This window comes from Salvelinus sp. IW2-2015, linkage group LG25, assembly GCF_002910315.2.
Source record: "Salvelinus sp. IW2-2015 linkage group LG25, ASM291031v2, whole genome shotgun sequence".
NCBI classification, from domain to species: domain Eukaryota; kingdom Metazoa; phylum Chordata; class Actinopteri; order Salmoniformes; family Salmonidae; genus Salvelinus; species Salvelinus sp. IW2-2015.
In genome coordinates this window covers 11,405,908-11,428,341 of record NC_036865.1, presented here as the reverse complement: position 1 = coordinate 11,428,341, position 22,434 = coordinate 11,405,908, and the positions used below count along the sequence as shown (strand labels likewise).

At 41.4% G+C, this 22,434-nt stretch overlaps 2 protein-coding genes across 7 annotated transcripts in view; one reads left to right on the top strand and one right to left on the bottom strand.

The window, feature by feature from the left end:
• Positions 1-5: 5 nt before the first annotated feature.
• edaradd (EDAR-associated death domain) lies at positions 6-20,399 on the bottom strand. 4 transcript variants are annotated; one of them, XM_023970168.2, is made up of 6 exons: positions 20,310-20,399; positions 4,223-4,281; positions 3,784-3,826; positions 3,605-3,675; positions 1,859-1,907; positions 6-1,642 (listed from the first exon to the last, which is right to left on the bottom strand). In XM_023970168.2, the coding sequence occupies exons 2-6, from the start codon at positions 4,232-4,234 to the stop codon at positions 1,254-1,256; spliced, it is 564 nt and encodes a 187-aa protein (XP_023825936.1). In that variant the 5' UTR covers positions 4,235-4,281; positions 20,310-20,399; the 3' UTR covers positions 6-1,253. The 4 variants fall into 4 exon arrangements, with proteins under 4 accessions (XP_023825936.1, XP_070291007.1, XP_023825935.1 ...); XM_070434906.1 differs by lacking the exon at positions 20,310-20,399 and adding an exon at positions 18,337-18,466; XM_023970167.2 differs by lacking the exon at positions 20,310-20,399 and adding an exon at positions 10,658-10,952.
• The window catches only part of LOC111951873 (PDZ domain-containing protein 8), a 74,077-nt gene continuing 71,160 nt past the window's right edge, over positions 19,518-22,434 (top strand). For all 3 annotated transcript variants that reach the window (XR_011474070.1, XM_023970166.2, XM_070434905.1), the window contains exon 1: positions 19,518-20,530. Coding sequence is in view for 2 of the 3 variants with exons in the window: in XM_023970166.2 (XP_023825934.1) it covers positions 19,647-20,530 (884 nt within the window). In the remaining variant the exon portion in view is untranslated. The remainder of the gene's footprint in view (positions 20,531-22,434) is intronic.

Genomic DNA, 22,434 nt, shown 5'->3' with positions numbered 1-22,434 from the left:
TATATGACTCAATAATTTATTGGTGATTGACTATAAATTATACTGTAATTGACTACAACAATATGTAACAGTATTATATTACATGGCAGGTTTGAATTCCTGTTTGATTGGATATTCATCACTGAAATTAAAACAAATAAACATGAACCAAGTTGATATAATCATCACACACACAGAAAGCTCAAACTTTCAATGAAGACTTCCTATAGTAAACCTTTTTTTCGTCACTGTATTTTCAATGCTTCCGTACCTGTAGATTTCCAGTCATTGCGCTAACACTAGTCAGCATTGGTTTGCGAAACTACCGCTAACTTCCTTCATACTGCACGCAGAGACATAAAAATGGTTTCCAAGAGTTCATCTGATGCCAGAATCTCACAGTATCCCTTAAATAGTATTTTAATTGACATGATTAAAGTAAATGATGATATGAGGATATGATTATTTTTTAAACGTGTTATTGAGGGAAAGTTAATAAGATTAGCAAGAATATGTAAAACATCTAGCTTTTATTTGCTTCAAGTGGGTTTGGGGAGAGGAATTGGAACCACATTCAGGATAAAGCGTAAGGGCAAATTCCTAATTAGAATTCAAACTGTAGTGAAATTGAAAAACACAATCTCAGCTTCATCAAACTATCCCAAAATAATCAAGACTCATTAACTATGAATACAAACAATACATTATTTGGAGATTATTCCTATTTTTATGAAACTATAAAGACCAAAACGCAACACTGTCATCTTTGCCATATGATGTATACTACATTGATTCTTATTATGGTCACTGTTCTAAAAAGTTACAATTGATGAACAATTCACCCTTTTAATCTCGTTCTCTTTTTCCCACCTCACCTTCTTTACGTGCTATGCTGGTTAATACAGCTCTACTTTTTATGTTCTAACCGCCTCATTATTTTTGTGGGTACACCAACACTTGAACACACAACAATTCAGAGAATGAGGAACCTTTTGAAAAAGAAAAGAATGTGCCGGTTGAGATAATCAGAACTACAGTATTGGTAACAAGTACAAAACGACAATCAGTCCCATTAAGTCCTCAACTCCGCAGGAGTCATAACATGTGATCCAGTTGTCTTTTGCACACCAAATCATCTAAAATCCGGGAACCACTGGTTGTTAAATAAATAGGCTTCTGATAACAAATGGTCCAAGTCCCTGTTGTCATTGCTAATTCAATAAAGTGGATAGCATAATGTAAAATGTCTAATTTGGGTGGTTGGGGATATGTGATTAATGAGCATTTTGCCAGCGTGAAGGCCAGTCGTTCTCCATCCAACGTTGCAGAAGCCGCAGCACATCAATGCGCTGGTAGACCCGGCAAAGTTCGGTGAGCTCAGTGACGGTCTTGTGGTTGTTGCGCAGCAGGAACTCTTGTGTGGGGCTGTGGCACATTGAGCCCTGGGTCCGGTGCTCCAGCAGAGTCAGCTCATCATAGCTCATACCCCAACGGCTCGCAAAGTTCTTCCAGTTCTTGACAGTGCAATGATTTGGGTCCAGTTTAAGACGCAGTAAGTCAAGCAAGTCGTTGTCATCCATTAGGTCACTGATCTTTGGAGGTGGAGCTGAGCAGCAGCACTTCTCACATTGGTTTTTCAAGAACTGCAGCTCCTTGGGGAAGTCTAAGGGGTAGGGATTTGGGCAAGGGAGAATGGAATTACCAACAGCCTTGGAAATATACAGTGCACATAAATGATTAGTCTACTATTTTGGTACATGTACTGTATGCAAATATAATGCATCTGTCTTGAAAGATGTGTTGCTATAATCTATCTACAACATGTGCTTGGAAATGTTGTTCAGGGGTATAGTATATATCATGATAAAATGAAAATTACCTGGTGAGATGGAGCCTGTGCAGATGCACTCTACACCATCTTCCACTGGCTGTACGAGGTTGGGTAAAACAAAACATTACATTCAGTTCTAATTATAGAGAGGAATTAACTACCGATATGATTCAGAATACCTTACAGCAGTGGTTCCCAAACTTTTTATAGTCCTGTACCCCTTCAAACATTCAACCTCCAGCTGTGTACCCCCTCTAGCACCAGGGTCTGCGCACTCTCAAATGTTGTTTTTTGCCATCATACAAATAATAATAATCAATAATTTAGCTCTTTATTTAATGATCTTACATATTAAACCTTATTTGTTCATCAAAAATTGTGACTAACTTACCACAGGTTAATGAGAAGGGTGTGCTTGAAAGGATACACATAACTCTGCAATGTTGGGTTGTATTGGAGAGAGTCCCAGTCTTAAATCATTTTCCACACACACATGCTAGTGAGGGCCGAGAATCCACTCTCACATAGCTCACTCAGGTGCTTCACAATATCACATTTGACATTGTCCGTAAGCTTGAGATCATTTGCACACAAGAAATCATACAATGATGGAAAGACCTGTGTTGTCCTTGTTAATGCAGACAGAGAAGAGCTCCAACTTCTTAATCATAGCCACAATTTTGCCCCGCACATTGAATAGTTGCGGAGAGTCCCTATAATCCTAGATTCAGATCATGCAGGCGAGAAAAAACATCACCCAGATAGGCCAGTCGTGTGAGAAAATGGTCAGTAAAGAAAACTTTAAGCTCGTCTCTCAATTTAAAAAAATGTGTCAATACTTTGCCCCTTGATAACCAGCGCACTTCTGTATGTTGTAAAAGCATTACATGGTCGCAGCCCATATTATTGCATAGTGCAGAAAATACACGAGAGTTCAGGGGCCTTGCTTTAACAAAGTTAACCATTTTCACTGTAGTGTCCAAAACGTCTTTCAAGCGGTTAGGCATTCCCTTGGCAGCAAGAGCCTCTCGGTGGATGCTACAGTGTACCCAAGTTGCGTCGGGAGCAACTGCTTGCACGCACGTTACCACTCCACTATGTCTCCCTGTCATGGCTTTTGCGCCATCAGTACAGATACCAACATGAGCAGCAGCTACGTTTGGCTACATAATGACCGTTAGTTGAATTCCCGCGAGAGAGTAATGGTTAATGTGATTGGATGTTAATTATTTGACTAGGCTACCTGTATTTGACATTGTGTTGTTATTTCGCTGAACACTAGATGGTTTAATTACATTTTTGGCAGTGAAACAAGGCTACTCAGGCGAGAGAAAAAAACTCACCCAAATGTATAGCATTTTCAAACAGCCCATGTATATTTTCCAACAGGGCTATACATTTGGGTGAGTTTTTTTAAATATATAAAAAAACATGTAAATCACATTTTTATTTGGAATACCTGCCTTACAGTATTCTAATTGATAGCATTAAAATAACACAACCTTTTTAAACAAACTCACAAACCTTTTCCTATACGGAAACAAGCGATTATTCTCACTCATTAAAACGGTCTTGTGGTTTTGACACCAACCACTAGTTCCAGTTACAAAGGCTCAAACATTACAGGCCAGGTCATGACATTTTCAGATGCTGGCTTAGCGGTTGGAGTTATCTTTAGTAATCTACAGTTTACAGGAGCATCCTGTCAAGGCTCATCACCACATTTTCACATTAATATGAAACTAACACACAGAAACTACACTTTATCTCAGTGTAAGTGAGCCCATCACCCACCTGTTTTATTCTGTCTGAGAGAGGTGTGAGGTAGCCAGGTGGCATGGACCTCAGCTGCAGTGTCACTGTATCTGGAAAGGACAGATCGACAGTATAGATGAATATTGTACTTTCTCATCAGTGGCCCCAGAAAGGCACATCAGTTGTGTGAACAGATGTACTGAGCTTAGAGCACCTACCTTGAGGTTCTGTGACTTGGACTGGATAGTTGGACTTCAAGGACTAAGAGACACAAACACACATGTTCAGCTTTGCTACAAAATGACACTGATGGATTCTGATCTTTACAGTGATAGAAATATTTGAGGACAGAGAGATAGCAATTAAAACACATATAAACTGTGGAGAAATATTATACTCGTGTTGGATAGCAAAAAGTGGCTTGTTGCAACTTGCTTCTATATTAGTCCCTGGGCGTAAGAAATCCCAGCATAATGTACTCAACTATGGTTAAATTACTTTACATGGCTATTTTCTGAAAAGATGGCTTTTCTCGGTCTACTCAGACTGAAGAGTTAGCATTCATTTTGTTCTATTCTTTTGAAATTAGATTCAATTAAATTCAGATTGTACATTTCTTAACACATGTTTGTTTCTGATGATATTAGACGGCCATACCATTTCTGCCATGAAGCTACTAGTATCTGTGTCCTCCACTGGTTCAGAGATGATTCTATCTGTCGAGACAAGACAGGGATATTACATGAAGAGAACAATGCATAAAGGAACATATTGCAGATGTTATATACAATGATGGCTGATGGAAATGATGGAATGCAGTTTTTCAACAAAGCAAATATCAGAATGAAGAGGATACATTAAATCTGAAATTATTGATTGTCCTGGGTCCTGATATAGTGGACATGGACACACATGGATGAGTTGCAGATGTACAAAGCCCTCAATTTTGGCTCTAAAACATACAGCTAAGTCTAACTGACAAAATACAGGAAACGCCAACATAAAGTGTCTTAATAGGATGTTGGGCACCACGAGCCAGAACAGCTTCAATGCACCTTGGCATAGATTCTACAAGTGTCTGGAACTCTATTGGAGGGATACAACACCATTCTTCCATGAGAAATTCCATTATTTGGTGTTTTGTTGATGGTGGTGGAAAACGCTGTGTCGGGCGCCGCTCCAGAATCTCTCATCAGTGTTCAATTAGGTTAAGAACTGGTGACTGAGACGGCCATGGTTTACATTGTTTTCATGCTCATCAAACCATTCAGTGACCACTCGTGCCCTGTGGATGGGGGCATAGTCATCCTATGGGGGCATAGCCATGGTAGCCAAAATAATGGCCTACTCAGTATTTTTATACATGACCCTAAGCATGATTAGATGTTAGTTGCTTAATTAACTCAGGAACAACACCTGTGTGGAAGCACCTGCTTTCAATTTACTTTGTATTCCTCATTTGCTCATCTTTACATTATTTTGGCACTTACCTGTACCTCTACAAGGTCATTCAGGCTTCTATCAGTCTGCATCATTGTAAGGCTATTGTATGAGACCTGAGGGCTTCAAATAAAGAGCTGCTCTGACTTTTCTGGCCTTTCTTAGGTTACATTCCATGAAGCTGACACTCACTTCAGCTTAGATGGGAACCTTGGGTTTGTAAACACATTCAAGTGAACTAAAGACCATTTCCTATAGCCACATTAATTAAGTTAGTGACACAGTTGAAACTGTGCCAGGCAAAGATCTCAAAAGAAAACACGTGGGTGGGCTCACTTCCTCGAACTAGAGACAACATTTTCAGGGTTTTCTCACATTGGTGACGTGAGCAAACATATACACACAAACACACACACTGATGCACCATATCCAATTTTACCACAGCAAATGTTATTATAATGGAGCTGTAAGGTCACTCGCACCAGGGGCCTGTCAGTCTATGTCATTGATTGAACATATCACCAACAAGAAGGTAAATTTTGTCAAGATGTCAAATAACTACTAAAACACCCTCACGAGTTTTGATTGAACAAGATTATTTTCACATATTCTAGTCATAAATCACAGTCCAGAAACTGTGATCATTTCTGTGGAGGCTACAAACAACTCAATTGGCACACACTGGTTCAATTAACGTTGAATTAAATTACATTGAATCAACGTGGAATAGACGTTGAATTGACATCTGTGCCACGTGGGAAAAGAGTACATCTTGCAGTATTTTCTCAACTGTTTCCTACATGATTATGATGACAGTGAGACAAGAGAGGACCTGCCAGTTACCTCTCCATATGCCAAGCTCTCAGTAAGATCAATAACAGCAGAACAGTTACAGTGATGTTTTATGCAGTGTCACTGTAATAACCATGTAATTGCTGTTGCATACATAGAAATAGAGTCTCATTCTAGGCCTGCGGTTGCACAGAGTTATGTACAGATCCTTTGGTAATGAATACTCATTCTACCTTGCTCCTTATTAGTGCATGCAATGCTGAGACACATCAGCCCCACATCCCCTACTCATCAACTATAAGCAGAAACCCAGCTCATCTCAGTATTGTTTCTGCTGCACAGGGAATGCAGAGACATGTACCTACTCGCTCAGGAAAAAGTTCAAGAGATGAAATATAAGCCTCATCATAATAACGTTAGATCCCTCGAGGCCATGATTCCACAGAGATGAACCTAGATTTTCTCCTTTTTGACCACCCATGCCTTTGCTGCTAAGATAAGTCAAGGTTTTTTAAACATTTTATCAGATCGTGTAACGGTGCATTTGCTCGGCAGTGACAAAGGCACACAAATGGCTTGAGATGAATGGCGTGCTGACGTGCTAATACCTAACTCAATCCATGCAGTTTCTATATCTAACACAAAGATGGACAAATGCCTCGTTGCCTCGTCTATGCACGGTGGATGATTGAGGGTTGTGTGTGTGTGTGTGTCTGTGCTGGAAAACTCAAGTTCCACCATGCTCAGCGTGAAAAATAAGTTCTGTGATTTGTTGAGTGAGATGAGGCGTACTTTGCTGGCCTAAAGCCCTCGGCTGCTGTAAAAGCTCCGGCTGCTGTAAAGGCCTTGGCTGCTATATTAAAATTGACAACGCAATAGTAAGCAATATTAGAGCTATTGTTCTTCAAGACATGCTGATGAGGACAACGTTTCAGTATTAAAAAAGCAGACGTTTTTATGAAAGAACCAGAGCATTGTGTAGCAGTGGGGTATTATTGTTCTGCTCATTCAAGTGAAAAGGCATCCTCAAGACCCAACAGGTATCTGTTCAAACAGATCACAGAGTAAATGTCATTCATTTGCATGAGCTCAAGGGGTCAGCTCACATTTTCACACCCACACCAAAACAGCCATTTACATTTGCAAATATTATTGATTAACCATTTAAAATCATTATAGATTCACAGTGAAAACCAAACATTTAAAATGTGGGGTTATATTCTTTACAACATTGACATTTAAAAAACACAGTAGCATAGTTTGCCATTTAGGTATGATTCATCAGGGTGTCCAATGTCTCAAATTTGAGATAGCATAAAACTGTTATGTTTAATCACGTTAGTACAGTTTGGCATAGGCTAGGCCTACCCTACTCACTTTTATCACTGACAAAATGTTATATTTTCCAACTCCCACACATCTTATACATCCACCGAGAGCAGTGGAGGCTCCTCAGATTAGGAAGCGGAGGACCATCTTCCTCAGTGAATTTCATAAAAATACAAATAGTGAAACATTAAAAAAGTTTGCCTTTTTAGATAAAACTATACTAAATATATTCACGTCACCAAATAATTGATTAAAACACTGTTTTGCAATGAAGGTCTAGAGTAGCCTCAACAGCAGCTAGCTTCCGTCCTCCTCTGGGTACATTGACTTCAATACAAAACCTAGGAGGCTCATGGTTCTCACCCCCTTCCATAGAATTACACAGTAATTATGACAACTTCCGGATGACGTCCTCCAACCTATCAGAGCTCTTGCAACATGAACTGACATGTTCACCCAATTATGAACTTGTACTGAAAGCATAAGCTACAGCTAGCTAGCACTGCAGTGCATAAAATGTGGTGAGTAGTTGACTCAAAGAGAGAGAAGGACAATTGTTGAACAGTTTTGAACAAATTAATTTCTTCCAAAATTAAGGAGAAGAGAGAGAAAGAGCTACTTAGCTATATTTGGGTGTATATTGTCTTACTTTCACTTAGCTATAGAATGCAGTGAACTGTGTTTGACTGTTATTAGGGGCATATTCATTCCGCCGACTCTGTTACATTTACATTTACATTTAAGTCATTTAGCAGACGCTCTTATCCAGAGCGACTTACAAATTGGTGCATTCACCTTATGATATCCAGTGGAACAACCACTTTACAATAGTGCATCTAACTCTTTTAAGGGGGGGGGGGGTGAGAAGGATTACTTTATCCTATCCTAGGTATTCCTTAAAGAGGTGGGGTTTCAGGTGTCTCCGGAAGGTGGTGATTGACTCCGCTGACCTGGCGTCGTGAGGGAGTTTGTTCCACCATTGGGGTGCCAGAGCAGCGAACAGTTTTGACTGGGCTGAGCGGGAACTGTACTTCCTCAGAGGTAGGGAGGCGAGCAGGCCAGAGGTGGATGAACGCAGTGCCCTTGTTTGGGTGTAGGGCCTGATCAGAGCCTGAAGGTACGGAGGTGCCGTTCCCCTCACAGCTCCGTAGGCAAGCACCATGGTCTTGTAGCGGATGCGAGCTTCAACTGGAAGCCAGTGGAGAGAGCTGTTCAAAAACATTTCTTAAACGGAACGAAACTGGGATAAAAATACCAGAATTTGTCCAATAGAAATTCACATTTGCAACTGTTGGACTAATGATTACTCCCTAGATCAGCTAGATGCAGGCAAGAGTGTGCAAGGCAGTATTGAATGTGTCACTGTCTGTCACCTTGATGCCTCTAAATTCTCTGTTGTAAACTTTCCTTCATAGGCTATGTAGTAGCAACCTCATGATGGGTACAGAGAAAATTAAAGTGTCATGTAGAAGCCTAAACCAATCAATCTTACATTGAGCTGGGTGACAGGGTCTATTGACAATCACGGACTACAAAGGGAAAACCACCCACGTCTTGCTTCCGGACATTTGCTTCAAGATGTCCACCATTGTTCCTGTACCCAAGAAAGCAAAGGTAACTGAACTAAATGACTATCGCCCTGTAGCACTCACTTCTGTCATCATGAAGTGCTTTGAGAGGCTAGTTAAGGATATATATCCCCTCTACCTTACCTGGAACCCTAGACCCATTTCAATTTGCTTACCGCCCCAATAGATCCACAGACGATGCAATCGCCATTGACTGCACACTGCCCTATCCCATCTGGACAAGAGGAATACCTATGTAAGAATGCTGTGACTATAGCTCGGGAACCTGGGTCTGAACCCCGCCCTGTGCAACTGGCACCTGGACTTCCTGACGGGCCGCCCCCAGGTGGTGAAGGTAGGAAACAACACCTCCACTTCGCTGATCCTCAACACACAGGCCCCACAAGTGTGCGTGGTCAGCCCCCTCCTGTACTTCCTGTTCACCTATGACTGCATGGCCATGCACGCCTCCAACTCAATCATCAAGTTTGCAGACAACACAACAGATTACCAACAACGATGAGACAGCCAACAGGGAGGAGGTGAGGGCCCTGGGAGAGTGGCGCTAGGAAAATAACCTCTCACTCAATGTCAACAAAACAAAGGAGCTGATTGTGGATTTCAGGAAACAGCAGAGGGAGCACGCCCCTATCTATATTGACAGGGCCGCAGTGGAGAAGGTGGAAAGCTTAAGGCCAAAAAGATCATCAAGGAAATCAACCACCCGAGCCACGGCCTGTTCACCCCGCTAACATCCAGAAGGCGAGGTCAGTACAGGTGCATCAAAGCTGGGACATAGAAGCTGTTTTTCAGTCTCTATGTCAATGCCATTAGACTGTTAAATAGCTATCACAAGCCAGCTTCCACCCAGTTACGCAACCTTGCACCTTAGAGGCTGCTGCCCTATACACATGGACTTGGAATCACTGGCCACTTTAATAATGGAACACTTGTCACTTTAATAAATGTTTAAATAATGTTTGCATACTGCTTTAATCATCTCATATGCATATACTGTATTCTATTCTACTGTATTTTAGTTAATGCCATTCCAACATTGCTCAATCTAATATTTATATATTTTTTAACTCCATTATTTTACTTTTAGATTTGTTTGTATTGTTAGATACTACTGCACTGTTGGGGCTAGGAACACAAGCATTTTGCTACACCCGCAATAACATCTGCTAAATATGTGATTTGATTTGAATGGAATATGAATGACAGCCATCCAATATGCTGTAATAGAAATAAGGCCATACTCATAATTATTTTTATCATCCTCCCTCATCTTAAACTGCACCAACCGCCACTGACTGAGAATAAGGTGCAAGTCCCTTACTGTCATCGATACAGGAAGGGGATTTTTATGTTCGGGGAAATGCCAGTTGTGAGAAGAGGTCATTGAAATAGAACCAATAAAATGCAGGTTCTCTGTTATGTCAATACATTCTTACAACTAAGATGTGGAAATATGTATCAATAAAAAAGTTCTGATAGCCTACATTTTAAAAAAAACTAATCAAAAGGACATTCCAATATTACAGTTAGACTGTCCGTTTGTAAATTAGTAGGTTGTTCAAAAAGCACACAACCCACTGGGCACAGACGTCATTCAACGTATATTTTTTTAACCCACAGTTCCCCGGTAGGCGGTCATTGTAAATATGAATTTGTCCTTAACTGACTTGCCTAATAAAGTAATATGTTGGGTGAAAAACTACGTTTATGTCTTTATACAAATTAAATCAGTTTTCCACGTTGAATTGTTTGTTGTTGAAATGACGTGAAAACAACATTGATTCAAACCGTTTTCGCCCAGTGGGAAGATGTGTATTCAAACATGCGTTAATAAGGACGACCTTCATCCATAACCAGTAAGTAGCCTATAGATAACATACAAGAGGGCCATAAACGACATATCTATATCATTTAAACATTTTAAATAAAAGTGCAGACTCACCGAATGGCTCCTTAAACGCCTTCAAGCTATTCATCTTGACACAAATAGACGTACACATAAGAAGAGAAAAGTCCGTTGCACCTAATAGTAAAATGACAACGTCTGATAACAAAATTGATGCGGAGTGGCGATACCACTTCGGCGACTGAGTACCCGAGACTGAGCTGAGCGGGTGGGAGGTTAAGATGATGTAATGATGATGATGATGCTCAATAGTAGAAAAAGTTCAGACTTCAATCATATATGCCTCTTCTCTGATCACAAGTGTCTCATGTCGAGCAACTTCCCGTACACAATGGAAGACATGTCATGGAGGACGACAGACCTGTCTGGAGATTAACCATTTAAGTCCCGCCATTACTACATGACCCAATAACTTTCCTTAGCCTAGGCGATGTGATTGTATACTACATAGCCAAGGAATTATATACAGTCGTGGCCAAAAGTTTTGAGAATGACACAAATATTAATTTTCACAAAGTTTGCTGCTTCAGTGTCTTTAGAATTTTTTGTCAGATGTTACTATGAAATACTGAAGTATAATTACAAGCATTTCATAAGTGTCAAAGGCTTTTATTGACAATTACATGAAGTTGATGCAAAGAGTCAATATTTGCAGTGTTGACCCTTCTTTTTCAAGACCTCTGCAATCTGCCCTGGCATGCTGTCAATTAACTTCTGGGCCACATCCTGACTGATGGCAGCCCATTCATGCATAATCAATGCTTGGAGTTTGTCAGAATTTGTGGGTTTTTGTTTGTCCACCCGCAAGTTCTCAATGGGATTAAAGTCTGGGGAGTTTCCTGGCCATGGACCCAAAATATCGATGTTTTGTTCCCCGAGCCACTTAGTTGTCACTTTTGCCTTATGGCAAGGTGCTCCATCATGCTGGAAAAGGCATTGTTTGCCACCAAACTGTTCCTGGATGTTTGGGAGAAGTTGCTCTCGGAGGATGTGTTGGTACCATTCTTTATTCATGGCTATGTTCTTAGGCAAAATTGTGAGTGAGCCCACTCCCTTGGCTGAGAAGCAACCCCACACATGAATGGTCTCAGGATGCTTTACTATTGGCATGACACAGGACTGATGGTAGCGCTCACCTTGTCTTCTCCGGACAAGCTTTTTTTCCGGATGCACCAAACAATCGGAAAGGGGATCAGAGAAAATGACTTTACCCCAGTCCTCAGCAGTCCAATCCCTGTACCTTTTGCAGAATATCAGTCTGTCCCTGATGTTTTTCCTGGAGAGAAGTGGCTTCTTTGCTGCCTTCTTGACACCAGGCCATCCTCCAAAGTCTTTGCCTCACTGTGCGTGCAGATGCACTCACACCAGCCTGCTGCCATTCCTGAGCAAGCTCTGTACTGGTGGTGCACGATCCCGCAGCTGAATCAACTTTAGGAGACGGTCCTGGTGCTTGCTGGACTTTCTTGGCGCCCTGAAGCCTTCTTCACAACAATTGAACGCTCTCCTTGAAGTCTTGATGATCCGATAAATGGTTGATTTAGGTGCAATCTTACTGCAGCAATATCCTTGCCTGTGAAGCCCTTTTTGTGCAAAGCAATGACGACGGCACGTGTTTCGTTGCAGGTAACATGGTTGGCTGAGGAAGAACAATGATTCCAAGCACCACCCTCCTTTTGAAGCTTCCAGTCTGTTATTCGAACTCAATCAGCATGACAGAGTGATCTCAGCCTTGTCTCGTCAACACTCACACCTGTGTTAACGAGAGAATCCCTGACATGTCAGCTGGTCCTTTTGTGGCAGGGCTGAAATGCAGTGGAAATGTTTTTGGGGGATTCAGTTCATTTTCATGGCAAAGAGGGACTTTGCAATTAATTGCAATTCATCTGATCACTCTTCATAACAGTCTGGAGTAATTGCAAATTGCCATCACACAAACTGAGGCAGCAGACTTTGTGAAAATTAATATTGGTGTCATTCTCAAAACCTTTGGTGACGACTGTATACAGTACAAGTCAAAATTTTGACACACCTACTCATTCCGGCTTTTTCTTTATTTAGACTATTTTCTACATTGTAGAATAATAATGAAGACATCAAAACTATGAAATAACACATATGGAATCATGTAGTAACCAAAAAACTGTTAAACAAATTAAAATATATTTTATATTTTTCAAAGTAGCCACCCTTTGCCTTGATGACAGCTTTGCACACTCTTGGCATTCGCTCAACCAGCTTCATGAAGTAGTCACCTGGAATGCATTTCAATCAACAAGTTTGCCTTGTTAAAAGTTAATTTGTGGAATTTCTTTCCTTAATGCGTTTGAGCCAATCAGTTTGGTTGTGACAAGGTATTTATTTTTTATGTTTTTATTTTATTTCACCTTTACAACTGCGACCTGGCCAAGATACAGCAAAGCAGTGCGACAAAAACAACAACACAGAGTTACACATGGGATAAACAAATGTACAGTCAATAACACAATAGAAAAATATATATACAGTGTGTGCAAATGTAGTAAGATTAGGGAGGTAAGGCAATAAATAGGCCATAGTGGCGAAATAATTACAATTTAGCGTTAACACTGGAGTGATATATGTGCAGATGATGATGTACAAGTAGAGATACTGGGGTGCAAAAGAGCAAAAATAAATAACAATATGGGGATGAGGTAGTTGGGTGGGCTATTTACAGATGGGCTGTGTACAGGTGCAGTGATCGGTAAGCTTATGAACACTCCTTCCGAGGCCTCCAACTGCTTTTAAATGCAAGTAAAACTAAGTGCATGCTCTTCAACTTTGCTGCCCGCACCCTCCTGCCCGACTAGCATCACAACTCTGGACGGTTCTGATTTAGAATATGTGGATAACTACAAACACCTAGGTGTCTGGTTAGACTGTTAACTCTCCTTCCAGACTCACATTAAGCATCTCCAATCCAAAATTAAATCTAGAATTGGCTTCCTATTTCGCTAACAAAACCTCCGTCACATATGCTGCCAAACATACCCTCATAAAACTGACTATCCTACCGATCCTTGACTTCGGCGATATAATTTACAAAATAGCCTCCAACACCCGACTCAGCAAATTGGATGCAGTCTATCACAGTGTCATCCGTTTTGTCACCAAAGCCACATATACTACCCACCACTGTGATCTGTAGGCTCTCATTGGCTGGCCCTCACTACATATTCGTCGCCAAACCCACTGGCTCCAGGTCATCTATAGGTCTATGGTAGGTAAAGCCCCGCCTTATCTCAGCTCACTGGTCACCATAGCAGCACCCACCCGTAGCACGCGCTCCAGCAGGTATCTCACTGGTCACCCCCAAAGCCAACACTTCCTTTGGCCGCCTTTCCTTCCAGCATGGTCAGCCGTAGAAAAATGCTTATTGAAATTCTCGATTATTGTGGATTTATCGGTGGTGACAGTGTTTCCTTGCCTCAGTGCAGTGGGCAGTTGGGAGGAGGTGCTCTTATTCTCCATGGACTTTACAGTGTCCCAAAACTTTTGGGAATTTGTGCTACAGGATGCAAATTACTGTTTGAAAAAGCTAGCCTTTGCTTTCCTAACTGACTGTGTATATTGGTTCCTAACCTCCCTGAAAGTTGTATATCGCGGGGACTATTTGATGCTAATTCAGTACACCGCAGGATGTTTTTGTGCTGGTCAAGGGCAGTCAAGTCTGGAGTGAACCAAGGGCTATATCTGTTCTTAGTTCTACATTTTTTGAAAGGGGCATGTGTAACAGTTTAACTTTACGTCCGTCCCCTCGCCCCGACCCGGGCGCGAACCAGGGACCCTCTGCACACATCAACAACAGTCACCCACGAAGCATCGTTACCCATCGCTCCACAAAAGCCGCGGCCCTTGCAGAGCAAGGGGAACCACTACTTCAAGGTCACAGAGCAAGTGACGTCACCGATTGAAAGGCTATTAGCGCGCACCACCGCTAACTAGCTAGCCATTTCACATCGGTTACACATGCTTATTTAAGATGGTGAAGAAAGCACTTTTAAAGAATAACCAGGCAACCTTTACTGACGAGATGAGGTCAATATCCTTTCAGGATACCCGGGCCAGGTTGATTAGAAAGGCCTGCTCGCTGAAGTGTTTTAGGGAGCGTTTGACAGTGAAGGGTGGTCGTTTGACAGTGGACCCATTACGGACGCAGGCAATGAGGCTGTGATCGCTGGGATCCTGGTTAAAGACAGCAGAGGTGTATTTAGAGGGCAGGTTGGTCAGGATGATATCTTTGAGGGTGCCCGTGTTTACAGATTTAGGGTTGTATCTGGTAGGTTCCTTGATAGTTTGTGTGAGATTGAGGGCATCTAGCTTAGATTGTAGGACGGCCGGGGTGTTAAGCATATCCCAGTTTAGGTCACCTAACAGTACGAACTCTGAAGATAAATGGGGGGCAATCAATTCACATGTGGAGTCCAGCGTACAGGTAGGGGTGGTATACAGAAGATAGCCCTATTTGGTAAAAGCCCAAATCCATATTATGGCAAGAACAGCTCAAATAACCAAAGAGAAACAACAGTCCATCATTACTTTAAGATATGAAGGTCTGTCAAAATTTTGAACGTTTCTTCAAGTGGAGTCGCAAAAACCATCAAGCGCTATAATGAAACTGGCTCTAATGAGGACCGCCACGGGAAAGGAACACCCAGACTTACCTTTGCTGCAGAAGATAAGTTTAATAGAGTTACCAGCCTCAGAAATTGCAGCCCAAACAAATGCTTCAGAGTTCAAGTCACAGACACATCTCAACATCAACTGTTCAGAGGAGACTACGTGAATCAGGCCTTCATGGTCGATTTTGCTGCAAAGAAACCACTCCTAAAGGACACCAAAAAGAAGAAGAAACTTCTTTGGGCCAAGAAACACGAGCAATGGACATTAGACCGGTGCAAATCTGTCCTTTGGACTTAGTCAAAATGTGAGATTTTTGGTTCCAATCTTTGTGTCTTTGTGAGACGCAGAGTAGGTGAACGGATGATGTCCGCATGTGTGGTTCCCACAGTGAAGCATGAAGGAAGAGGTGTGATGGTGTGGGGGTGCTTTGCTGGTGACACTGATGGTGATTTATTTAGAATTCAAGGCACACTTAACCAGCATGGCTACCACAGCATTCTGCAGCAATACCCCATCCCATCTGATTTGCGCATAGTTGGACTATCATTTGTTTTTCAACAGGACAATGATCCAACACACCTCCAGGCTGTGTAAGGGCTATTTGACCAAATAAGGAGAGTGATGGAGTACTGCATCAGATGACCTAGGGATGACCTGGCCTCCACAATCACCCAACCTCAACCCAAATGAGATGGTTTGGGATGATTTGGACCGCAGAGTGAAGGAAAAGCAGCCAACAAGTGCTCAGCATATGTGGGAACTCCTTCAAGACTGTTGGAAAAGCATTCCAGGTGAAGCTTGTTGAGAGAATGCCAAGAGTGTGCAAAGCTGTTATCAAGGCAAAGGGTGGCTATTTGAAGAATCTCAAATATATTTCGATTTGTTTTACACTTTTTTGGTTACTATATGATTCCTTATGTGTTATTTCGAGGTTTTGATGTCTTCACTATTATTCTTCAATAAAGAAATAGGAAAAATAACGAAAAACCCTTGGGTGAGTAGGTGTGTCCAAACTTTTGACTGGTACTGTAGGTCTCATTACATGGTTGTCGAAAATAGCCTAAAAACAGTAATCATGCTTCAGCCAAAGGCAGCCATGCCACTTGGTGTGCAGAGGAGATTGAGCCTAATCTTGATGCATCATGATGCATTTATAAGTTATATTCTTCAAGAATCAATGTATATCAGTAGCTTTAGCTACAGTATTGAAATGTGAACATTGAACAGTAGGAAACATCCCAGAATGAAATATAGCAGCCGATCCAATAGGCTTGATACATTAGTTTCTACTAGAGTCTAGAGTAGACAATGTTGAAATAAATGTTGGTGGTGTCCGCTATGTGGAAAAAACACACACATTGTGCTATGGGAAATAATAAACAGATACTTTCTTTGACACTGCCTTGACTGTTAAAGCAGTGATACAATGTAACAAGGTTGCATTGCATCATTGTATCATTTAATGGCTTACTTGCAATGCACCATTGAGTTTGCACTGCGCAAGAGATTCTTTCTTTCTAAAGTGTATTTTGCAGATTCAAATGTAAAGGTGCTGCCATCTGCTGTCATGTATGGGTACGTCATGTATGGGTACGAACACAGGTCCTCTTCGAAATGCAATGCAACACCTGCTTTTAGGCCTATGGATTTATTACGACTTAATTTCAGTCTATAGTCTAGGCCTGAATCAATGCGCAATATTATGTTCTTTACGCATAAATTATTTTGGAGCCTAGCCTGTTTACTGTTTAAAGAAGTGTTGTTGCAAGCAGATGTTCTTGTGGAAATATGAAATATGCCCTAATGTATTTGGCATTATTCTTCACGAGGCATGATTCACTGCGTAAAACTGGTAGGTGACTTTGAAAGAGCCAATCATTTGGCTTCAGTTTTCCTGGGGTGTAATCTTTAATCAAAACAGTTGCTAAAGGTTCCATTTTGCAACGAAAACGAGAATTTCTATTGGAGAAATTCAGGTATGCATCTCCCCGTTTCGTTCCGTTTGGTTTCTTGTGAATACACCCCTGGGCTCGGTGCGTTTTGTAGCCTAACGTACACTTTTGTGAACTCCGTCATTACGCACAGCTACGTAAAACGTTCGCCCAATCAGATGAGGAGCTTGAATCCCAGGAAATAATTCGTGTCACGGCAGCAGCACCAGCGGGATCATATCCACATTAAGACTTCCGGTTTTTGAACTTTGCCTTCAAAATAAAAGTCAGCTGTAAAAACGCTAGGCGTATGATACAAAATCGATATATTTTTGCAGCTTTGTATAGTGCATAATGTTAAAAGCCAGCAGCAAGCTGTGCAACACAGTCCCCCTTAAAAAGAATAATATTTGGTTTCTAGAGACCCTACTGAGTATTTTGGGGTGGGAAATACTCAAGGGTCTCTACTAACCAAATATGAATAATTTTGGAGGGGGACTGTGTTGCACTGCCTCTTGCTGGCATTTCACTCCGCCCCCTCCATAGCCCCCAATGCAATACACTCTAATACACTGTGCAAGAGATATGTATTAGTTTGAACAGCAGTAGCAGTGTGTGGGTAAAATCCCTGGGGAAGCCAAGCCAGCAAAATAATGCCATATTACAACCTGTATTGTGATATTTGCATTATTTCCTCAATAACCTGTTAGTTCATATGCCTTGCCACTGTGATAAATAGGCCTAAGGCCGAGACAATAAGAAGACAGTGGCAGAATAAATTCAACCACACCTTTGTTTCATCACAAAACTGGAGCGCAACATCTTTCTAGTGGAGTCCACAAGGCATATTGCATGTAACATGACTTACAGCATGGTCAATCAAGTTAATGTTTCCGTCATTTTCGGACTACTAAACAAACACCGGAAAGTTACCACAAGTCGCAAAGAAAACAGGAGCTGCTTCCACTATTCCAGCACTGTTTCAACATCATCAAATCACCTATGCTAATAGGTGTCTAATATAATATAACTAAAAGATTCCCAAAACAATTTAGTCCAATAAACGTAAGCTAAATACCATGTGGCTGTCTATTGGTACTGATTTGTGTGTGTGTGCATAAGTAGAAAAACATGTTGACTCACCCTACTTGTAGAGAAACACCAATGCCATCCTCCTTTCTTTCATGTTGCCGAAACAATCTATGACTGTCATACAGTACACGCTTTTAGTTTTTGTTGTCCTAGGCTACCTGGCTAAAATGCTTGCTCGCTAGCCTAACTTCCTTTCATGAGCAATGATTAGCCAGCTAGTTAACATTAGCTTTCTAGCTACATATTGAACTTCCGTCCTCTCAGCCCAGAGGCACAATGTATAAATTTATGGTTGGGTCAGAATCACCGTTATAATCATTGGCCAGTACTGAGAATGAAGTAAAACCACAAGTCCAAATCCCTATCTCCAACAATGGCTAATTTAGGATAGGGCCAATTTTAGCAAGATAGCTCGCCACTGGAGGACAACAACACAACGACATGCAACAATTCAAGTTTTTTTTCTGTTAATGACATTTGGCTTTTGATGTAAAGTGATTGGTGTGAAGCCAAATCCAACCTGGCTTCCCTTTACACTTTTTATTGGTGCGCTAGGACCATTCACAGTTGAGTTCATTCAATTTAGCTCAATACTGAATGGCTATTAGTGTATAAATATATTTTTTGTCAAGGGAGGTCAAATGCTTACCGGCTTCCCTTGCACACAACCCTACGGTGGCAACAATATCATACATACTCTTTTTGACCAGACAACATCAGATAGAATGGCTACACATACATAGACAGAGGGGCGCTGTTTCGCTCTGTCGGATGCTTTCTCCAGTGAGATACATTCAGCCTTTTGCGAATTGAAGGTTAATTATGAAACACAAAGAGACTAAATAAAACTTATTTTATGTTTTTTTATTTTTGCTTGGTCAATTTTGGGGGAAATAATATATATATATATATATATATATATATATATAATATACAGACCCTACTGAGTACTCCACACCCCACTTTTACATCTGTACCACTGTAGTTGTACGATCGAGTGTCCAGGCACCTTGATCCTGGAACATTGTTTTAAAACACAGATTTAATGCATGCAACTTAAATATGAACACATATTAATCATTGTTAATGTTTAGACAATTATTTTTTTCATACTTCATGAATACATATAGGTTAATGATGCTTTCCTACTATTATGTGGGGACTTTCATTTTGAACATTTCCGAAATTCCGTGACCCGGAAGTACTTTTTTAGTGTTGCTGACGAGCCGCTGATCAGGGAAGAGGCAGATGATATGGCAGCTTTGTGAGCGACCAGGTGGAACTTGCATTGTTAAGACGGTTAAACGTCGGAATATGAAAACATTTTAACGCGGAAACAGGGAGAGGGGACACTGCTCGAAATGATTTACTTGATAGTCATTTCCGCATTATCTGGAGCACTCATTACATTGGTATTACAGTTCTTACTGCTTTACCGGAGAAGCCCCGAGCCTATAGCCAGGACAGTCCAATATGTCAAAGCAGTGCCTGATCCCGCATTGAAGGATTACTTTAATAACCAACATGCAGAATCAGGCCAGCAGCAACAAGACAACACATCATCCGCTGCACCCAAACAGCAAGAGGCCATCACTCCCAGGCATCAGGAAGCGGCTGCCACCAGCAGTAGCCCTAAACAACAACCGTCACCGCCTTGTCAAAGTGAGCCCCTCCACACCTCCAAACCGGAGACGTGCAATTTTCTAAATGCTATCTTTTTGTTCCTATTCAGAGAACTCCGCGACACTCCCGTCGTTAGGCACTGGCTGACCAAAAAGTTCAAGGTGGAGTTCGAGGAGCTATTACAAACCAAGACAGCTGGTCGGCTGTTGGAGGGACTCAGTCTCAGGGATATCTCCCTTGGTAATTCTTTGCCCGTGTTTAAAACGGCCAAACTTATGAAGCCAGTGAGTTTAAATGAAGACGGCATGCCCGAGGAACTCAATTTCGAGGTGGACCTTGAATATAATGGCGGGTTCCATCTAGCAATTGATGTAGACCTTGTTTTTGGGAAGTCAGCATACCTGTTCGTAAAAATGACGCGTGTGGTTGGAAGACTGAAGCTGCAGTTCACTCGCATGCCTTTTACGCACTGGTCCTTCGCGTTCCTTGAGGACCCACTGATAGACTTCGAGGTGAAGTCACAGTTCGAGGGAAGGCCCTTGCCCCAGCTCACCTCAATCATTGTCAACCAGCTGAAAAGAATCATCAAGAAGAAACACACCTTGCCAAATTACAAAATCAGGTAAAACTTGCACCTAGTCTACCACTTTTATATTTATTTAGGTCTATGCAAGTCAGTAGGCCTACCAAGAGATGGTCAGAGATGTGTATGTCAACATTTCAAGCTGATTTAAGGACAAGGGAAAGTGGCCCAACTAACAGCCCAACTATTATTTTGATAGCTTCCAAGATCTGTAAGATGCACATTTGGACTCCAAATGGGTCATAACACATAGCCATATAGCCTTCTATTTGGCTAAATTGAAGGCTCTGCTTAGGCCTTCTATCCCAATGCAACCTTGTAGATATTTTTTTTAGGTTGAAATTGTCCACCACGTTATTGAACAGCCTGGCCTCAGACTAGATGTAACAGAGTATGTCTGTGAAACTGAAATGAGTATGATATATTTTGTTTGGTATGGTTACATAAAACCGAAGGTTACTTAGCCAAAATGAAAGGACTGAGTTTGTTTGGGGAGGATGGGAGGGGGGCGTGTAACGTGTGTCCAGCATCCCAAAGGTTGTGTTTGAGTCACATCATGGACAACTTTAGCATTGTAGATAATTAGCAACTTTGTCAAGTCCAGGTTGCAGCGAAAGGTTGAATGATGACAAACATGCAGTCTTTAATTTTCTTCAACTGTCAGGGCATAGGCCTACCGACTGTCAGTAGGCAGTGTGGTAGTATACAGTGTTGAGACATGGGACGGCACCTGTTGCAAAGGAAGCCATTGAGGGACATCATAGTTGCAAACCTATGAAATGATAAAGGATAGTGTTGATCCTTCTGAGACAGAGGAGTGCCCCCTGTCACTACATTGAGAACATTTTGAAATGACCACAACCTGGTGGGAAATAGTCACAGTTAAACACTTTGCCAACACTAAAACTGAAAGACAGAAAGCTTTCTAGTACTTCCCTGTTAGTAACATGAATGCATGTGCAGCATCTTGTCACCTCTTATTTCTTTTAGACTCTGTCACATTAGTCAGGTACCCTTTTGCAGATGGATTATTTGCTGGAAGTGTTCACCATCACTTTTGTATTTGGTTGCACTCGCTCAAGGCAAAAAACACCAATGTAGATTTAACTAGGCCTGAAAGTATACTTCTTTTCTATGGACGTATTAACACAGACCTGATGTCACACAGCCTAGATTTAACAATTTAACTAATAATATATTTCCTTGCTAATATGTTACTGTAGTACATTCTAACTTCTCAGTTATAAGAGCAACTTAATGTTAAAGACATGCTCTCGAACTTTGGTGACTACTAAGTATATTTAAACCTCCCGCTTTGGGCTGGATGTGTCAATGTGTAGTTCATAAATGCATAATCTATTAGCAGAAATACTGCTAATACCTCAATTATCCCCGAAATCCCTAGTTTGAAAGCGACTGTTTTTCTGGAAGCTGTGCTGTGCCATTTTGCCTACATTTTCCCTACATTTTCCGCTCTGCAATATGTGCATCTTGCCAACTGTCACTCAAATGGCAAGGTGCTGAAGCTCATTGGTTATAACTCGAATTGGTAGGGGGCCGGCCAACGTGGGGTTGGCCGGCCCCCTACCAATTCGAGTTATAACCAATGAGCTTCAGCACCTTGCCATTTGAGTGACAGTTGGCAAGATGCACATATTGCAGAGCGAGAGAGCAATGATGTGATGCACATACTGTATCTGCACATATGTATGCAATTTTTCGTGAGTGCTACTTTAAGAACTACTGGTTAAAAAGTATACAAAAGTACCAGAAAATCTCTAAGTGTTAGCTTTCAACATGACTAGGCCTGAATGTGTAAATGAATCTAGGCTATTTCTAGATGTGGAAAACAAATCTATTGAATTATGCTGAAAGGGTAAGCCTTACACGGAACCCAAACCGGTTGCGCGCGTGCGCCATCGTGCATACATTTATTTTGCCCC

Coding starts and splice junctions, on each gene's coding strand:
- edaradd (XM_023970167.2), bottom strand. CDS start 10,715: ATGTGTACGTCTATTTGTGTCAAGATGAATAGCTTGAAGGCGTTTAAG. Junction 3,827..4,222: donor GTAGCTTCATGGCAGAAATG/GTATGGCCGTCT, acceptor TGTGTCTCTTAG/TCCTTGAAGTCCAACTATCC. Junction 3,676..3,783: donor CCAAGTCACAGAACCTCAAG/GTAGGTGCTCTA, acceptor TGTCCTTTCCAG/ATACAGTGACACTGCAGCTG.